Source organism: Macaca nemestrina, chromosome 14, assembly GCF_043159975.1.
Source record: "Macaca nemestrina isolate mMacNem1 chromosome 14, mMacNem.hap1, whole genome shotgun sequence".
In the NCBI taxonomy this organism is placed as follows: domain Eukaryota; kingdom Metazoa; phylum Chordata; class Mammalia; order Primates; family Cercopithecidae; genus Macaca; species Macaca nemestrina.
Genome location: NC_092138.1, coordinates 109,777,713 through 109,797,164, shown reverse-complemented (window position 1 = coordinate 109,797,164; position 19,452 = coordinate 109,777,713). Strand labels below are relative to the sequence as shown.

At 48.1% G+C, this 19,452-nt stretch overlaps 1 protein-coding gene across 2 annotated transcripts in view; it reads right to left on the bottom strand.

Moving 5' to 3' along the window:
- The window catches only part of LOC105463950 (syntaxin binding protein 1), an 81,264-nt gene that overhangs the window by 11,401 nt on the left and 50,411 nt on the right, over positions 1-19,452 (bottom strand). For both annotated transcript variants that reach the window (XM_011711438.2, XM_011711439.2), the window contains exons 7-17: positions 18,201-18,349; positions 16,235-16,319; positions 15,325-15,455; positions 13,447-13,554; positions 11,352-11,412; positions 8,936-9,001; positions 7,785-7,865; positions 5,103-5,241; positions 4,293-4,402; positions 2,814-2,915; positions 1,080-1,165 (exon numbers count right to left, since the gene is read on the bottom strand). In XM_011711438.2, the coding sequence (XP_011709740.1) occupies positions 1,080-1,165; positions 2,814-2,915; positions 4,293-4,402; positions 5,103-5,241; positions 7,785-7,865; positions 8,936-9,001; positions 11,352-11,412; positions 13,447-13,554; positions 15,325-15,455; positions 16,235-16,319; positions 18,201-18,349 (1,118 nt within the window). The remainder of the gene's footprint in view (positions 1-1,079; positions 1,166-2,813; positions 2,916-4,292; positions 4,403-5,102; positions 5,242-7,784; positions 7,866-8,935; positions 9,002-11,351; positions 11,413-13,446; positions 13,555-15,324; positions 15,456-16,234; positions 16,320-18,200; positions 18,350-19,452) is intronic.

Here is a 19,452-nt window from a genome sequence, read left to right as displayed (position 1 = left end):
CATGAGAAGGGCTGCACAATAACACAGAGGCCGCCACAGGCCTCTGGCCCAGCTGAGGCCAAAAGTGAACACAGAGAGAGGAGACGCAAGAGAGAAGACAGGCGGGGAAAGCAGGAGAGGAGGGACAGAGACGTGTACATCCTGGGGTGCCAGGAGTGGCACAGCTGCAGTGCCAGGGTTGCCCTCTCAAGCTGATAACTCTACCATCCCGAGTGCGTGCTCAGCCCTCACTGTTCTCAGGAGCCACTGTGTGCAGAGACCACGTGTGGTACCCACTCGTCAGTTGGGGGACATGTGGGCTGCTCCACACTTGGACCACAGGAGTAAAGCTGTGAACGCTGATGCGCTGCAATTTTAAACACGGTGGTGAGGCAAGATTGGAGAAGGTAACACTTGATTAAAGACCAAAGGAGATAAGCGGCAAGCCATGCAGACATATCTTTTGTTTGTCTGCTTGAGACGGAGTCTTGTTCTGTCACCCAGACTGGAGTGCAGTGATGCAATCTTGGCTCACTGCAACCTCCGCCTCTCGGGTTTAAGCAATTCTCCTACCTCAGCCTCCTGAGTAGCTGGGACTACAGGCGTGAGTCACCATGCCCAGCTAATTTTTGTATTTTTAGTAGAGATGGGGCTTCACCATGTTAGCCAGGCTGGTCTCAAATACCTGACCTCAAGTGATTCAACCGCCTTGGCCTCCCAAAGTTCTGGGATTACAGGTGTGAGCTACCATGCCCAACCCATGCAGATATATCTGGGGACAGATAATTTCAGGCAGAGGGAAAAGCAAGTGCAGTGGTCCTGGGGCAGACGTGGGCCTGACTGTTCGAGAAGTGCGAGGAAGCTGGCACGGCTGATGCGGAGTAAGGGAGGGAGGTGTGAGGGATGAATCAGAGAGGAACAGGATGCTGGAGGGGGAAGGGCCGTGGGGCCACTGTGCGGACCTGGCCCACGCTGCAGCTGTGGGGAGCAGCAGCGAGAGGGTTCTGGCAGATCACATAGCCACACAGTGGGACTGCTGCAGAGCTGACATCCAACCAGAGCTGGCCCCGCTCTGTCCTTGCTCAGGGATTTTCACCTACCTGACGGCAGTCGTACTGAAGGAGGCAGAGGATCGGGTAGAGATATAAGGGTAGTGCTTGGTGTCAAGTTTGTCCTCAATAGTGTCCTAGAAGGAAAAGAGACAGATATTAGTTTGCCATCTGTCTGAAAAGTGCTGACGGGAACCAAGGCCAGATGATCTGGAGAACATGTCACTTGGCAAAGCCATGGACAGGTTTGCAGCAACCAGAGCTCCCTTCCCTGCGGCCAGAGGTGCCTAGCACAGGGCTCGGTTAGACCAGATGCTTTGTAACTGTCTGGACGCTGAGATAGCCTGCTTTTTAAGAGAAGTTTTTTCTTGCTTCTCTTCCAGTTTATTCACTTTCATAATCTATGTGAGGTTTTATAAATGATGCATTCTGTCCAATAAATTCCTGATACTTGCCATCAGCCTTGTAGAAACCAGGCACAAGCAGTCTCTCCTGCACAAAGGAGTCTTACCCACTCCGTTTTCCAAGTGTCTAATTATCTGGTGGGTGGACTCTCACCATCTACCTCCTGCTGCCTAGAAATCCACACTCTTCCTTACAGCTCCCACATGAAGCCTACACATGTCTCTTTAGGGGATTGGAGAGGAGGGGGAGCAAAAGGGAGCAGAGAACAAAGGAGGGAATGAGACAGAGGGGTTGGCTATCCCAACAAGCAAAGAGATATAATAGGTTTCTAGATATTTCATGTTCACCCATCCTTTTAATTTGTGGATTTTAAAAATGGGAGCTGACTCACTCTATATATTTAAAATACATTTATATTAATGTACAATTCAATAGGAACACCTGGGCTGCCAGGAATTAACTAAGGGATCCCGAGAAAAACTCCTTCATTCTCTAGACCCTAGTTTTGTTCACCAATCAAGTTGGAAAGATCTAGTGGTGCGGGATTCTATGCAGGGTCTCTTCCCACTACAAGGAGAGAAGGGAGTGACCCCACAGAGCTATGGTGGTGGCCACCACCTTATACACCTGGCAGCCCAACATGTCTCTTTAGCAGAGACAACAACTGCAAAAACACCTGCTGCACTAGAGGCTCTGTGCAGATGACACAGCAGCTGAGGGGACAGGACCAACAAACGAAAAGGCGACCCGAGGCACCGAGTGGCACATGTGCACTAAGGAGTCCAGGGGAGGCCTCCGTGTGCTGAGTGCTCAGACAGATGGGGCAGCAGATGGAAATGGTGAGATTCAAGAGGGGCTTTGATGGAAAGCAGGATCTGGGAAGGGAAGTGGAAGGGTGAGAACATGCCAGGCAAGGGGCTGCTTTGGCCAGAGGAGCAGAGTCTGATTTGCTGTGTGTGGAGGCTCAGGTAGGGAACAACAGGAGGAGGGCGGGCAGGGCAGGGCAGGGCAGGCAGGGCTGCACTGGGGAGGTGTGCTGAGCCACCTGTGTGGAGATATGATGTCACTCATCTGACCTTTGAGAGGCACCTGGGCCACTCTGGATGCGGCACCCTAGAGGGGTCTCTGTTATAGGAGCTGAGTCCTCCAAGACATAACGACAAATAGATCTGGGGCTGTGCTTAACAGTCTATCAGCTCTTCATAAACCCGCAGGGCAAGGGGCGCCACGAGGGCTGAAGGAGGCCTGGATGGGAATCCTCAAGTGGAGGCAGCACCCGTGAAGTCAGTGGCACCTCGCAGCAGGTGAAGCTGGAAGCATCCAGGCCGACAATCCAAGGGCCCTGGGCCTGGTTCTTCCTCCCCACGCCCCAGCACTGACCTCCATGATGTCCTTGATAATAGGAGTCCACCGTGAGAGCTGGTAGGTCTGCTCGCTGATGCGCTCCTTCCGCTCCGGCTTGCTCCGGCGACGCAGCGTGGACTGCATGCACACACACACCAGGTGAGAACCTGAGTCAGGGCCACTTGGGCCCTAGGTGACCTCTGCTACTCTCTAGAAATTCTCTGAAGGACCCCAGAGGCAGCAGTGGCAAAGAGTAATGGGGGGCATGGTTTTCCTTGGAATAGCCCAAAATGTGCCCTTTTGGGAACCTGGAGCAAACTTGTTCTTTAAAGTAATAAAAAGGCCGGGTGTGGTGGCTCACACCTGTAATCCCAGCACTTTGGGAGGCTGAGGTGGGCGGATCACCTGAGGTCAGGAGTTCAAGACCAGCCTGGCCAACACGGCGAAACCCTGTCTATACTAAAAATACAAAAATTAGCCAGGCATGGTGGTGTGCACCTGTAATCCCAGCTACTCAGGAGGCCAAAGCAGGAGAATTGTTTGAACCTGGGAGGCAGAAGTTGCAGTGAGCCTAGATCTCATCACTGTACTCTAGCCTGGGCGACAGAGTAAGACTCTCTCTCAAAAAAAAAAAAAAAAAAGTCATAAAAAATGGCAAACATAGGTCAAGTATGTAAGTGCCATTAGAAAAAAAAAAAAACAACAAACTCCAGGCAGTTAAAAAAGTAGTTTGCTGCGTGTTAGAGGAGGGCATACTACTTGGAGCATGCCGTACTGGATTTCGGCAGCACGGCTGTACTGAATGAATGCATGTCTCCATTCTCATTTTGATCCCTCTTGTGAGCAAGGGTTTAAAAATGCCAAACTGCTGCTAGTTACAGGGCTATGGTCTGGTGGCACTGGAACAGTTTTGTCTATAAGATTCCAGAGGGAGAATATTTGCAACCCTAGCTTTGTTAGTGCTGTGCCTATAGAAGACAAGCACACAGTGGGGCTGCGACATACGAGGCTCATGGCAGAGTCCTCTGCAAGGGTCCTGGAGGCTTCACCCCACCTCTTCTAGAGCACATCACATGGTCCAGGCCTCCCAGATAACCTGCCCTAACTTGGCTCTGAACCAACCCAGTGCAGTAGACTCAAAGGTGGCCAAACTGCTAGCTCTAAGCATCATATTCTCATCTTCACAGGGGACGCTGAGGCTAAGCTGTCCAAAGGTGAGGCCAGACGGACCCTGAGACAAGACAGATAAAACGGCGGGGACCCTGTTATGGTTTGGTTCCAAGACAGCTCAGCTTTCACGTCTGTGAATGACTCACTGCTGTTCAGGTCTAGTTCTTGGCTTTGTGCCTCTAGTTTATATATAGCTTTACACCTTTATCCTCTGATTCCGTGTCTCTCTCTCTCTTGACGTACGAGTGTGTATCAGAGGATGCTGTACGTCAGTCAGAGAGCAGAAGCAGACAGATCTGCCAGCTCCCCTCCCGCCTCCCTGCAGAACCTGAGCTGGCCTCTTACATCGGTGACGATGGGCACACCGAGGTGAGCCATGTTGGTGATGATCTCACTGTCCTCTGGGGGAATCTGGGCGTGCTGGATCAGTTTGTTCAGGTTTTCCTCTGTGATGCCTGAGGGCACAAGACACCCGATCACCACACACAGCCCCCATGCACCCAATGGGACAGGCTGGATGGTGGCCCTTCTCCCCTCAGCGTTAGTGGACATTGCTCCTCTAACTCATCAGCTTCACTGTCGGTGAGGACAACATGAGGATCCCGATTCCCCTCCAGCCACTCTGCCTGAGTGAGGACCATCAGCAGCTGCTCCTCACAGTCTGTGTTTCCATCTGCCCCCTGGCTTCTCAGCAACCCCTGCCCACCCGCACCCTGAATCAAGTCAAACTGGACGAGAGTTTTATTATCTATCTTCTGTACAATGGACATTCCTGGGCAACTGTGATTGAACTGGGTAAAAGTCAGTTTTTAAAGGCAGAGATTACCAATGTGATGCAAGTTAAAAATACCTGGTGGGCAGAGCTCTGGTAAACTGGCCACGAGGCCAAGCAGCTTTCCTTCCCTCCCCAGCCCTGTCGTCTTCCATCTACTCCACACCATTTATTAACTTTACAATGACCGGGGAACATTCAGCCTCTAGCTGCAATGATCTGACTACACTGTATTTCCCCAAACAAGAAGGGCCCCCGGGATCTTCTTTCCCTTCCCCAGTCCGTATCTTTTAAATGACTTCTCTACTTTGTTTCCTCTTTCTCAGCTGTCTCAGTTTCCCCAAGACAGGGCCTGTGCCTTTCTCTAGGTCCCACAGCCCTACCATTCTTCAAAAAGATGTAGAGAAGGATGATGCGGATTTTGTCGTAAGTGCTGACATTGGCGTCCAGCAGAATGGGGACGATGGCTCGCATAGGGTCCTTGATCTTCTCTCCCTCTGCATCTGTGCCCATGGCCAGGTCCTATGGAAAACATATCTCGTTGGCCCCATCTCTCTGGTGACAGTGTGGAGGGATGGTAGCTCTTAGGAAATTCAGGATCCACAAATGTCTAGAACTGCCAGCTTGGTTGGGGAAGGTCTTAAAACAGGTGCTTCTATTCTCATCATGCACTGTAGTTAGCAGGAGTGTGATCAGCACTGTCTCCCACAGCATCAGTGAGGGTGGATAAAAGCCCTGAGTGCCACTTGCCCGACAGAAACCACAGTGATTTCCCATCTTGTTTTAAAGTAGGCTGTTCACTGTAGGTGAGTGCCAGCGTACTTGTGCCAGCTTCTCAGATAAAGATTCAATCCTGGCTGGGGGTGGTAGCTCATGCCTGTAATCTCAGCACTTTGGAAGGCTGAGGTGGGAGGATCTTTTGAGCCCAGGAGTTTTGAGACCAGCCTGGGCAACACAGTGGAGACCTCATCTCTACCAAAAATAAAAAAAATTAGCCAGGCATGGTGGCGCATGCCTGTAGTCCCAGCTACTCAGGAGGCTGAGGCAGGAGGATTGCTTGAGCCCAGGAGTTCAAGGCTGCAGTGAGCTATGATTGCACCACTGTACTCTAGCCCGGGTGACAGAGCAAGACCCTGGCTCATAAAAAAAAAAAAAGAAAAAAAAAAAAGACTAAATCTTGGTAGGCCCTCTAGAGGTACAAGGCCCTGTGAGGGAGCAGGGCTTAAAGGGATGTGCTTCCCCCCCATGAAAAGTGCTGGGATTTTAGGATGCCTCCGCATGGGCAGATTCTTTCCACTCTGCTTCCCCTCTCATTGAAGCACATGCTTTTTGAGTTTGAACTGCTCCAGGGTTTTAACCTGTTTTTAATCTTTCTACCATGTTCCACGTGTGAGAAAGGGAAAAAAAAGAGCCCCCAAACCGGCAAATCCAAACCCCAGGAGATGAAGGGAAAGATAAGAGCTGAAAAAACTAGAAATGAAAGAGTGAAGTGAACACAAGCTTCTGACCCTACTTCATGATGCAGGTGAGACTCAGAGCCAGAGAAGGCAGCACGCTGGTCTCAGCCAACCAGGACTCAGCTGCAGCTTCCTTTGTGGCTCTCAGGAGGTTGCCTGAAGGCTCTCCTTTTTTCTCTCAAGACCCCAAGAGTCCATACAAATTCTGATCTCGAGTTCATAGTCTGTCTCCAGTCTGTGTCCCAGGAAGGCAGGACACCTCTCACAGGCCCCTTCACCTTTCAGTCCTACCACCAGCCTCAACAGACATTTGACTAGCAGGGCATGATTTTAATAATGCAACTACTTCAACCATACTTTTGATCACTTCTGAAAATTTGTAAACTTCCAAAATTAATCCCAAATTGCATTTTTACTGATTTAGGTATGACCTATTTTCTAGATGGTCAGGTTCTATTTGAGAGGACACCTTGTGTTTGCTATAATCCCCTGTAAAATTGATGGATTTTAGCAGGGCTGCTTCCCCTTATAAAATATTCAATGATACAGGACAGGGCTTACAATCCTAAGCTGAGCCTGTCACATCAAACCAGAGGATTGAAATCTTAGCTTCACACTGAGATCCTGAATTTTTTTCTTCCATGAAAAGAGGCCAAGCTGAGGCTTCGGAATCTTATTATTATTTTTGAGACGGAGTCTCGTTCTGTTGCCCAGGCTGGAGTGCAGTGGCGCAATTTCTGCTCACTGCAACCTCCACCTCCTGGTTCAAGCAATTCTCCTGCCTCAGCCCCCCAAGTCGCTGGGATTATAGGCACTCATTACCACGCCCGACTAATTTTTGTATTTTTAGTAGAGATGGAGTTTCACTGTGTTACCCAAGCTGGTCTTGAACTACTGACCTTCTGATCCACCCCTCTCAGCCTCCCAAAGTGCTGGGATTACAGGCGTGAGCCACCGCGCCCAGCCGGCTTCAGAATCTTTTAACTTTCTTCGCTTAGAAGTTGAACGATGGTTTTATAATGTGCAACACTTAAAGAATTAGGATGAATCTAAGCCAGGATTAGTGACTCCACAAGACAACCTTGAAAAATGTCAGCACTGATTTCCCTTTTGCAGATTAGAAAAACGAAACACAAAGAAACAGATACATCAAATAATCAGTGACAGAGACAGAACTCAAATCCCAAATTCTCAATTTACAATCCTAGCAAATTTCTGACTGCTACTGCTCTACCCTCTGTCAGGCTCAAGGTCTCCAAAGCTGGCCTGGCCATGGCAAGGGTAGAATACATTCAGAATATAAAATTCTGCCAGCCCTGTCAACGTAGGGCTCAGAACCCCACACATCTTTCTTCAGTCATTCCAGGGAAAATAGAGCCTTTCAAAATAGGCATGCAAAATCCAAACGGCACAGCATTCCAGACCAATCTAGTCCCTACCATGGACAGTGCAACCGCACTGGCTCCAGAGTTGAGACAGTACGATCTAGCAGGCCTTCCCGTCTCTATTTCCTATGATTCTGCAGGATGTTCAAGGTCAGATGTTAAAATTCTGCTGGGTAAATGGACCTGGCAAAAACTTGCCATGGCAGAAGGAGGAGAGTCCTACCTGCTCCACTCGGCAGAGTTTGTCTACGGTGCCTTGGTAATGCTTCATACAGTCCTCAGCAAGGTGCAGGTGGGTGGAGTACTAGGAAAAAGCACAACAGTTTGTGACCAAGGGACTAATCACGGATGCATGCAACATCTACTGAGCACCTACTATGTATAAAACACCGCTGGGCACCAAGGAGTCTCTAGCCTCAGAAAGGAGGTAAAACGTGTGTACAAGCGGGTACACAATCATTACAAAGTAGAAAATGTTACATGTCAAAAGAGAGGGACAAACCACATTCGAAGAGTTAAGAGGAAGGAGAACTCCTTTATGAGGGCAGGTGGCACCATGGTTTTTTTTTTTTTTTTTTGAAACAGAGTCTCATCTGTTGCTCAGGCTGGAGTGCGGTGGTGCAATCTCGGCTCACTGCAACCTTTGCCTCCTGGGTTCAAATGATTCTCCTGCCTCAGCCTCCCGAGTAGCTAGGATTACAGGCATGTGCCACCAAACCCGGCTAGTTTTTGTCCTTATAGTAGATATGGGGTTTCACCATGTTGACCAGGCTGATCTCAAACTCCTGACCTCAGGTGATCCGCCCACCTCAGTCTCCCCAAGTGCTGGGATTACAGGCATGAGCCACCATGCCCAGCCAGTGATGGTTTTATTACTACAATGCATCCACAAATTCTTTGATACTCCTCCTTTCAGGAGGCAGAGCTTCATTCCCTCCTTAACTGTAGGCTGGATTTAGTAGCTTGCTTCTAATAAGCAATGTGGAGAAAGTGATAATGCATGGCATCCAGGATCAGGACAGAAAAGGTATTGTGACTTCCTCCTAGCACTCTCTCTCTCACACGGCTCACTCTGGGGAAAGTCAGTGGCCCTGTTGGGAGGATGCTCAAGCAGCCCTGTGGAGAGGCTCATGTGGTGAACTGAGGCCTCCTGCCAACAGCAGGGGAATAGGACGGAAAACATAAAGAGGGGAAAAGAAAGTGACAGGAAATAAGGTGCCTATCCCAGCCTTTCATTTTCTTTTCTAATAAAAATTGAAGATGACTCAAAATCTGTGATTTTCCATAGATCAATTAGAGTAGTAGGGCTTTGAGAAGTCTTTTTGCGGTTGTTTCTACTCAATGATTCAAACAGATGATTCGGGGCTGCCATACCTTGCTGAGCTCTTTCTGGTACTGAGGCATCTTCTTCAGCATCTGGGACAGGTCCCGCATGGTGGTCTGTAAGGGAAAGGAAAGCATATGCTGTCACTCTAATGGCCCTGATGTCAGGAGGCTTTGCAAGGCTGGCGGGCACAGGACAGGACAGCCGCCCTCACTAGGGTTCCCAAGTGCACTCTCCGTGACCCTCAAAATGAATCTGTGAAACACAAGATCATGTGTGTTTAGATTTCCAGGCCTCTGGCTCAAAAATTTTTTCGATCCAAATATGATTGCCTTACAGGTTGGGAACTGAACTCTGAAGTCTCTAGAAGTTACATTTTATTCTATGCTTATTGAACTAGAAAGCTGTTGAGAACTAATTCTTGGTAAGGAAAAAAATCTTTCTATTCATTGCTTTTCTTCATCCTCAGCTCAAGCAGCCTTAGCATCAAGTTTGCACTTTCTCCTGGCAGAAAGACTGTGGCTGCATGGACAGGAGAACAGGGAGGTCAGAGAGGGTGGGAATCTGCACCTGAGGGGCAAGATGGGTCTGTGTGCTTTCTAACTGTGTAGGCCATCTAATCCCATCCATTTACCCCACAAAAATTTACTGAATTACTACTATATACCAGGAACTATTAGGTGCTGGAGATACAAGGACAAAAGTAAAAAAAAGAATCTCTGATTCATGGAGAATCAGAGCATCCAGGAGAGGAGCCAGATAAAGCACTGCAGAGATCAGGGCCCTTCGAGGGGACTCACCAGGTAGTGTGGGTGCACATGGCACAGACGTCTGCCTAGTCTAGGTAGGGGACCCGGGAGGGTTTCCCTGAGGAAATGATGCTTGAGCCAAAGAACCTGGCCAGGTCTGAGGCAAGAGGACCCTGGCATGGCTGGAGCAGGAAGGCAGGGCAAGAAGGACAGGGGCAGAGATGAGAGCAGAGAGAGGCCTGTGGGGCTCATGATCTGGGCTTTGGAAGGGGTGTGTGTGTGTGTGTGTGTGTGTGTTGCAGATGGGAGTTATTCTAAGGGGAACAGGAAGTCCCTAAATGGTTTTAAGCAAGGGAGTAATACAACCAGAGTTGCATTTTGGTAATTCCACTTCCCTTGACTAAGAAAGGTGCGCCACCTCTGATAAACAGGCAGGATATGGAGAGGCTCAGGTAAGGTAGGTTATAAATTCTAATTTTTTTTTTTTTTTGTTAGAAGGAGTCTTGCTCTGTCACCCAGGCTGGAGTGCAGTGGCGCAATCTTGGCTCACTGTAAGCTCTGCCTCCTGGCTTCATGCCATTCTCCTGCCTCAGCCTCCCAAGTAGCTGGGACTACAAGGTGCCCGTCACCACACCCGGCTAATTTTTGTATTTTTAGTAGAGACAGGGTTTCACCGTGTTAGCCAGGATGGTCTCAATCTCCTGATCTTGTGATCCGCCCACCTCCGCCTCCCAAAGTGCTGGGATTACAGGCGTGAGCCACCGCGCCCGGCCATAAATTATAATTTCACTCCAAGTTAAAAAAAGGTCTCGCAGTTTGTTCTTCTGGCTTAAAATGAAGCATGATCCAAAACAGTAAATATTAACCCTCAGAGTAACAAAAAGCAGTTCTCTGTAAATATCGAAATCTAGGGGTTCTGGATCTGTATCTTTTTTTTTTTTTTTTGACAGAGTCTCACTCTGTCACCCAGGCTGGAGTGCAATGACGTAATCTTGGCTCACTGCAACCTCCACCTCCCGGGTTGAAGCAATTCTCCTGCCTCAGCCTCTCAAGTAGCTGGGATTACAGGTGCCCACCACCATACCCAGATATTTTTTGTATTCTTAGTAGAGACGGGGTTTCACCATGTTGGCCAGGCTGACCTCGAACTCCTGACCTTGTGATCCACCTGCCTTGGCCTCCCAAAGTGCTGGGATTACAGGCATGAGCCACCACGCCCAGCCTAGATCTGTATCTTAAGTGTAAAAATGGCTGGGCGCGGTGGCTCACACCTGTAATCCTAGCACTTTGGCTCACACCCACCTAGCACTGAGGTGGGTGGATCGCTTGAGGTCAAGAGTACAAAACCAGCCTGGCCAAGATGGTGAAACCCCATCTCTACTAAAAATACAAAAAAATTAGCCAGGCGTGGTGTTGCATGCCTGTAATCCCAGCTACTCAAGAGGCTGAGGCAGGAGAATTGCTTGAACCCAAAATGCGGAGGTTGCAGTGAGCCAAGATCCTGCCACTGCACCTCAGCCTGGGAAACAGAGCAAGACTCTGTCAATAATAATAATAATAATAATAACAAAATAAAAATAAGGCAAAATGATGTAAACGAAAAAAGGGATATGACCTTTCTAACCCACTAGTCCTATTCAGAGGAGGCAACTTCCCTGCTCTTAGAGAGAAAGCAGGGACTAATTTACTGGGCATTTGAGCGATGGCATGGGTTTACCTTCTCTCCAGTATTCATTCTCTTGCTAGAAGAAAAATCTTTCAGAGACCGGGTGACTTCCCTGGAAAATAAAAGGAGGCAGCTAAGTTTCACAGCAACACCATAGGCCTTGCTATGGATGCTATAGGAGTCATGCAATTTTTTCCTTTAGGAGTATGTGGTAATCCTAAAGTGGTTTTCCTGCCAGTAAGGTATGCATTTAAAGTTACTTTTTGCCAGGCGTGGTGGCTCACACCTGTAATCCCAGCACTTTGGGAGGCCAACGCGGGCAGATCACCTGAGGTTGGGAGTTCGAGACCAGCCTGGTCAACATGGTGAAACTCTGTCTCTACTAAAAATACAGAAATTAGCTGGGCATGATGGCACACTTTTTTTTTTTTTTTTTTTGAAACGGCGTCTAGCTCTGTCGCCCAGGCAGTAGTGCAGTGGCGCAATCTCCACTCACTACAAGCTCCGCCTCCCGGGTTCATGCCATTCTCCCGCCTCAGCCTCCCGTGTAGCTGGGACTACAGGCGCCCGCCACCTCGCCTGGCTAATTTTTGTATTTTTAGTAGAGACAGGGTTTCACCATGTTAGCCAGGGTGGTCTCGATCTCCTGACCTCGTGATCCGCCCGTCTTGGCCTCCCAAAGTGCTGGGATTACAAGCGTGACCCACCGCACCCGGCCATGTGGCACACTTCTGTAATCCCAGCTACTTGGAAGGCTAAGGCATGAGAATTGCTTGAACCCAGAAGGCAGAGGTGGCAGTGAGCTGAGACTGTGCCACTGCACTCCAGCCTGGGTGACAGAGCAAGGCTTGGTCTTAAAAAAAAAGAACAAAAAAAGAAAAGAAAAGAAGTTATTTTCTAAGAGAGAAGAGAGACACGTAGCTTTTCTAATTAATATTTGAAACCAGTGATCTCCAGAGTGGGGTGTACCAGATTATTCAAGGAGAAAAGAGAAGAAAATATTAGAATATCTGTGTTTATTTTACCTCATTCTTTTCAAATTTATGTTGGAATATAAATAGTGAAACATAATTCATGTTTGAAAAATATACAAACATATATATATGTTATAAATACACACATTAGTACAATAAAGCATACTTTAAATTCATAAATACATTTAATTTACTGAAATGTGGATTAATATCTTTTTTATTTTTTGAGTCGGAGTTTTGCTCTTTTGTCCAGGCTGGAGTGCAATGGCGAAATCTTGGCTCATTGCAACCTCTGCATCCCAGGTTCAAGTGATTCTCCTGCCTCAGCCTCCCAAGTAGCTGGGACTATAGGCACACGCCACCACACTCAGCTAATTTTTGTATTTTTAGTAGAGATGGGGTTTCACCATGTTGGCCAGGCTGGTCTCGAATTCCTGACCTCAGGTGATCCACCTGCCTCGGCCTCCCAAAGTGCTGGGATTACAGGTGTGAGCCACCATGCCGGGCCATGGGTTAATATCTTTTTAAGCTGAGTGATCAAAAAAGTTTAGAGACCTCTTCTCTAAACAACAGAACCATCCAAGGCTGTATTATTTTCTCACTCTTCCTGGGAAATTTCCTGAATATATCGCTAACTCAGGGTAGCAGAATGTGTCTTTCTGAAAAAGCAGAATCATTATCTACGGTTTAAAGGTCTTACAACAATGTTTAAATATTAGAAACATTCTGAAACATTTTCAGAGCTGGATACAGTTTAGTAAGGAGACATCAGCTATTGCTCAGGAACTGTAGGTAAAACAGGGAAGGTTGAATATAGCAGCTATAAAAAAGAAAGTCCAATTGTATACTGTGGTGTTTGGGTCTTTCAACGGAATGAACTAGCTTTAAATTTTTAATGTTTGTAATGCATTTTTCTGAGAGAGCTACATATGTTTTCCAAGAATCCTAAAAGCAGCCCTAATACAAAATTGATTTTCTAACTTCACAAAGTCGGAGTAGCTCAAGCTCAGAGAACAGAAGGGATTTATCATTATGGGTTAGCATGTTGATGACTCTGCCAAGGAAACGAATTCACACAAGGATGAGCCCCCACGAGGTGCCCAGAGTGAGCACATCATCAACAGCAGCTGGGGAAAGGCGCCTCGCTGGAGAAGGGGGTAGGGGGCTCTTACTGGGACACCTCTGCGATGTGCTTGTGGCGCAGTGCTATCCACAGGTCGTCGTCCTCGTCCAGGAGCACCTCCTTCACCCGTGCCTCCCCAATGCCGCTTGTCTCGTACCTAGAATGGAGACGGGACTCAGCTGGAGCGCACTGTCTCCACAACAGTCATCGAACCCTCTTCAGCTTACAGCTCGCCACCCTCAGCTGTCAGATGTTCACAAGTGCCGTCACAGCAAGTCCCGAACATTGGACGTGTCAGTCAGGCCTGCTGTGGCAGCACTGACCCGGGCTGCAATTCCTTGGGTAGGAGAGACTCAAAGCTCTATTCAAAGTCAACCAACTTGAAACTCTGTCTTAAAATCTTCTGGGTCAGCTGATACAAGCTCCACCTGAGCTGCCTGTCCAGGGCATGAAGTCAGGTCATACATGAGTTTAGTTATTTATAGGGGAAAGGTAAAGATCGTATCTGTCCCTCTGGAAAGGCACTGGGATGTCATCCTCAATGTGTGGTGCCTAAATAGCTTCCAGCAGCTGCCTGCAATGGGCCCTCGGCACCCATCACATGGGAAATCGCAAACAGCTGGAGGAAGCACAAATTATAGCTACCAACAGGGAGAACCGAGATTCACTCATATTTTTGGAATCTTCATTTTGAAACCACTCTCTTTATGATGGGTGCTATTAAATGCCATGAGAACAATGTCTGTTCTCATACAGTCTGTTTCTCATGCAGTGTGGTTCCATAAAAGGAAAAACTGGTTTTTAGAAACTAAATTTCTGATGATTGTTACCAAGAAAAATGTTTTTTATAAATGAAGAAAACAGCTTCTCTGTAAGGAAAGTTCAGTACGAAACTTCTGTTGATATATTTCATCATCACCATATTTCAGGATCTATAAACAAGAAGTTTCAACTCTGCCTCCAGAGAGGCAGAACCAGTACAACAGAAAATAAAAATTTCAACTCTGAATGAGATACACACATAAACACAAAATCAACATATTAACATATCCAAGTAGGCTATGACCTTAGGTGATGTGAGCCGGGAAACGAAGACCTAAAGTGCTTGTCCTCCCCAAAAAGAGGACAGGTCATGAGTTCCTGCCTAGAAATGCCATGTGGATCTGTGGAACTCAGAGAAAAACTTACAGGCTAATTTGCAAGGCTGTATCAATGAACCATTTTTCCTAGGGTTAAAAACACTCTTTTGTTGGGCACAGTGGCTCACACCTGTAATCCCAGCACTTTGGGAAGCTGAGGCAGGCAGATCATGAAGTCAGGAGTTCGAGACCAGGCTGGCCAACATGGTGAAACCCCATCTCTACTAAAGATACAAAAAATTAGCCAGACGTGGTGGCGCACACCTGTAATCCCAGCTACTTAGGAGGCTGAGTCAGGAGAATTGCTTGAACCTGGGAGGCAGAGGTTGCAGTGAGCTGAGATTGTGCCAATGTACTCCAGCCTGGGTGACAGGGCAAGACTTCGTCTTAAAAAAAAAAAAACAAAAAACGCTCTTTTTCTGCCAGGTGTGGTAGCTCATGCCTGTAATCTCAGCACTTTGGGAGGCTGAGGCAGGCTGATCACGAGGTCAGGAGTTCAAGACCACCCTGACCAGCACAGTGAAATCCCATCCCTACTAAAAAAAATACAAAAAATTAGCTGGGCATGGTGACACACACCTGTAACCCCAGCTACTTGGGAGGCTGAGGCAGGAGAATTGCATGAACCCAGGAGGCAGAGGTTGCAGTGAGCCGAAATCACACCACTGCACTCCCGCCTGGGCGATAGAGCGAGACTCCGTCTCAAAACAAACAAAAAACCCCGTTCTTTTTCTAGACATATTTTTGGTTCATGTGCAGAGCTCTGGGGTCTGTAACACTATACTTACTTGTATACATCATTTTCGATAGGCAGCAGATCATAACTCATAGCCTGAAAAGTCAGTTCGTGGAGCACAGGGGAGCTGGGGTCAAAGCCTCGATCCAGGATCAGAAGCTGGGAGCGTGCCTTGTCTGGGCCCTGGGGGAAAACAGGGAGATGCTTCACAAGCTACTCAGCCAACTCCGGCTTCTCCACCTAGTGAACCCCTCTTGCAAAGGAGGGCAGCAGGAAGCAAACTCTGAGGTGCAAAGCTATTAACGCAGCACAGAAGTCTACCACTGGACAAGATCACCAAAAACACCCTAAAAGACTCCAGTGTTTCCATTTCATAGCAAGCGCACTTAGAGGCAGATATGAAATGCTAGGAGCCGAAGTGAGTTTCTGTAGGAGCGTGCTGCCCAAGTTCAACTACAAATGGGGCAACCACCCTCCAGTGCGCCCGGGACTGAGCGGGTTCCCAGGACCTGGGACTTTCAGTTTTAAAATCAAGGTGGTGAGGAAACAGCTCTGTATCTTGATTGTAAGATGGTTACATGAATCTATCCATGTGTAAAACTGCACAAGACTGTACACAGAGCATGTGTAAAAACGAGGGAATGCTGAATGAGCTCTGAAGAGCGTGTCAGTGTTGGTTTTCTGGTTTGCTATTGTGCTTCTGTGGGTTTTCCAGGACGTGGGCCATTCAGAGCTGCAATCAGGAAAGCCCTGGCAAACAGAACAAGTTGGTCACCCTGGCCACGCTGAACACATGTAGATCGCCCTGCCCCAGGGGCTTCGGGCATTTCGCTGGAGGCCAGTCCCCGGGAAAAGCAGCACTGACATACACTCTGTGGCAACAGAACCAAGCTGTCTCTGGGACTGCCACACAAACACTGCGGTCCTTGGTAAGAAAACAATGTGGTCCAAGCCAGACTTACCTCCCCCATTGTTGGGTCATCAGCTTTATAGGCATCAAGCTTGTCCTGGATTAGCTGAGCCAGCAGGGCATTGTCCTTGTATTCCCTGACAAAGGAGGAGTGACAGAGCATGAAGCACCCAGCACCATCGCCCCCGGGAAAGGAAGTCAAGCAGTGCAGGGGGTTAGGGGAGATGTGAGCATCATCTGTATTGTTGTTTTTACAATGAGAGTATAATTAGAAAGGAAAAGCAAAATAAAACACTTAGCTCAGTGCCTGGACCATAAATAAGTGATTTTCTTATTGCTTTTTTTCCAGAATTATCTAAGTGGAAACGTACATCTTTCCAAGCAGCTTCAGATAAACCACCGCACTTCCACTGGGGGCCCTGACCAGTCAGTCAACCTTTTGCCACGATCAGGCCCCCAGCCTGACTCCCGTGATTCTCACTTCCCTCAGTTCACATTCTCTTGGGTCTTGTATTGTTTTGTTTGTTGGAGAGTGACATTTCAGCTGGCATGGCCAGAACAATGTGAGAACCTTTGAACCTTTCCCCATGGTTGGGTCTGATGGCACTCCCTGGCCCCCACCTGACCTGATGCTGGGCCGGTGGCTGCCTGCCTCCTGGCCAGCGTCAGCACTGCAGCAGCCCTGCTACCAGCCTGAGCTCCTGCTGGTCAGTCAGGAGACGCCACCTAGGTCCCATTTCTTAACTGCCAGCCGGCTTTGTCATGAGTACTAACAGTGGAGGGAAGCCAGGCACTGGGACACCAACCACGAGGTGTTTTTCTATGGCCACAACTTCCAGCAGACAATGAGGTCACAGGATGGGTGAACCCATGATCCGTGGCAACACCAAGTTCTTGGTTAACCCAGCACAATGCCTTGGCAGCCTAAGCCCTTCCTGCCCTACTCCTAACCCGCTGGCAGTTACGAGTCTACCTCTGCACCCTCTCAGATTCTGTCCTTACCTGTCCACCCCATTCCCATCACTCCAAGACCAGGCCCTTTGTTCCTTCTGCAGTGGCCTCCTGTTTAGCCACCCCTTCTGGTTTTTCCTTGCCCTGACTCCTGCTCATATTCCAGCCTTCACTTTCCCAGAGTGCTGTGGTCACCCCCCTGTCCAAATCCCCTATAGGTTTCCAGTGATAACCACTGAAGGACATAATCCCAAACCTGACATCTGAGACCTCCAGAATTGGCTTCATCCCATGCCACTGCCCTACACATACACTGTGCTAGACTACCCGTCTTCCCCAAATGTGCCCCACGTTTTCCCAACTCCAAGTTTTTGTTCATACCAAATGCAAGAGCCAACTGTACACACAAAATGCTGGCCCCTCTCTCCTCATGAGCCTATTGTCACCTGTGGTCTGCAGACTGGCTTCACCCTTGGCTCAAAGGGCCCTCTCCCTGCTGTGGTTGCCCCCAGCACTTGGTGTGTTCTGTCTCGCAGGGTCGAGCCTGCAGGGGTGCATCTCTCACACACACCCGCGCTGGAAGGCAATCCCACCCATTCTCCCTGATCATGGGCCGGGTCTTCAGCTTCAGGTGCCCCAGCACTCAGCACACAGCAAGCAAGTGAGGAATGCGTGGCTTTATAAAATCTGAGGAACATGTCCTTTGGAGAATTACTCTGTGTTTTATCTTACTCTGAAACATCTTTAGTAAAGATAGTATTTGTCTTTAAAGATTAGAAAGACATTAAAAATGGTAGGCAGCCTGAGTTGCAATTACATAGAGGTTCACATTTTCGTTATTCAATAGTTGATTTGTGCTTTTTTCTGCATGTATTATTATATTTTGCTATAGCATTTAGAAGATAACAAAACCATTGGAAGAATAATTTTAAGTGAGAGATGCTCAAATCCTGATCTTCTTGAGACAACTGTCAGAGGAACCTTAAGGCCGGAGGAGGAGTCCAGGCCAGCTCCTCGCTTGGGGGACACACAGGATGCCACTCTGGCAGAAAGGTGCGCTGTCTTACCCCCGATACCGCACAGCCGGGTACTCCTTCAGGGTGGCACACAGGGTCGCGATCTGCTCTGCCAGGCGCTCCAGTATAGGATTCTTCATCTGAGCCTTGTGGGGACTATAGAAGCTTTGGAAAGAGTCAGCAGAGTCCAAGGAATAGACCTGGGGAGGAGAAAAAGTATTAATACATATTGCGAACTATCGGAGTATTCTCCGACCCTGGCAGTGAGTCTATAGAATATGTTCCTGTTTCTTCCACAAATATGTGCTGGGTGCCTACCACGTGCCCATGTGCTAAAGACTTGGGAACTATTAGTGGCCAAAATATCCCTGTCCTCAAGGAGTTTGCAATCTAGTAGGAGAAAGCAGGCAATAAACATAATGAAAAGTGAATTGTGTGGTCCTGAGAAACTGGCAAGAATATGAGAAAATATCAGAGCAGGGGAGGATGTCTAGGAGGGCTGGACAGGGAGGACACCAGGACTCGCTGAGAAGGTGACGTCTGAGCAAGGGCTTGAAGGTGGGATGTTTATCACCAGCAGGGGACTTCCACATGCAGGGAACAGGTAGTGCCAAGGACCTCGGGCAGGTGTGTGTCTCGGGTGCCTGGAGAACAGTGACAAGGCCAGGAGGAGAGCAGAAGGGGTTAGTGTGAGACTACACTGGAAATTGTAAGCTTAGTTTCAATAAATAAGAGACAAGCCAGATACTGTGTGTGACTGCGGGCAAATAAAGGAGCTATTTATGGATTTAATAATACCTTATCTTCAGTAGTATGTTCTGAGTATTTGTCTTTTCTTTCTTTCTTTCTTTCTTTTTTTTCTGAGATGGAGTCTCGCTCTGTTGCCCAGGCTAGAGTACAGTGGCCTGATCTCAGCTCATTGCAACCTCTGCTTCCCAGGTTCACACCATTCTCCTGCCTCAGCCTCCCAAGTAGCTGGGACTACAGGCATCCGCCACCACGCCCAGCTAATTTTTTTGTATTTTTAGTAGAGATAGAGTTTCACTGTGTTAGACAGAATGGTCTCGATCTCCTGACCTCATGATCCACCCATCTCGGCCTCCCAAAGTGCTGGGATTACAGGCGTGAGCCACCATGCCCGGCCATATTTGTCTTTTCTTTTTCCATTTCTTTTTTTTTGGAGTGTGCTAGAAGTTGAAGATTCTCTCTTAAATGACTGAGTCTTCCATTATCAGTATTCTCTTAAATTCTCATTTATATAAACTACCTTAACCTTTAAAAATGGTATATAAAAAGAGTTTAT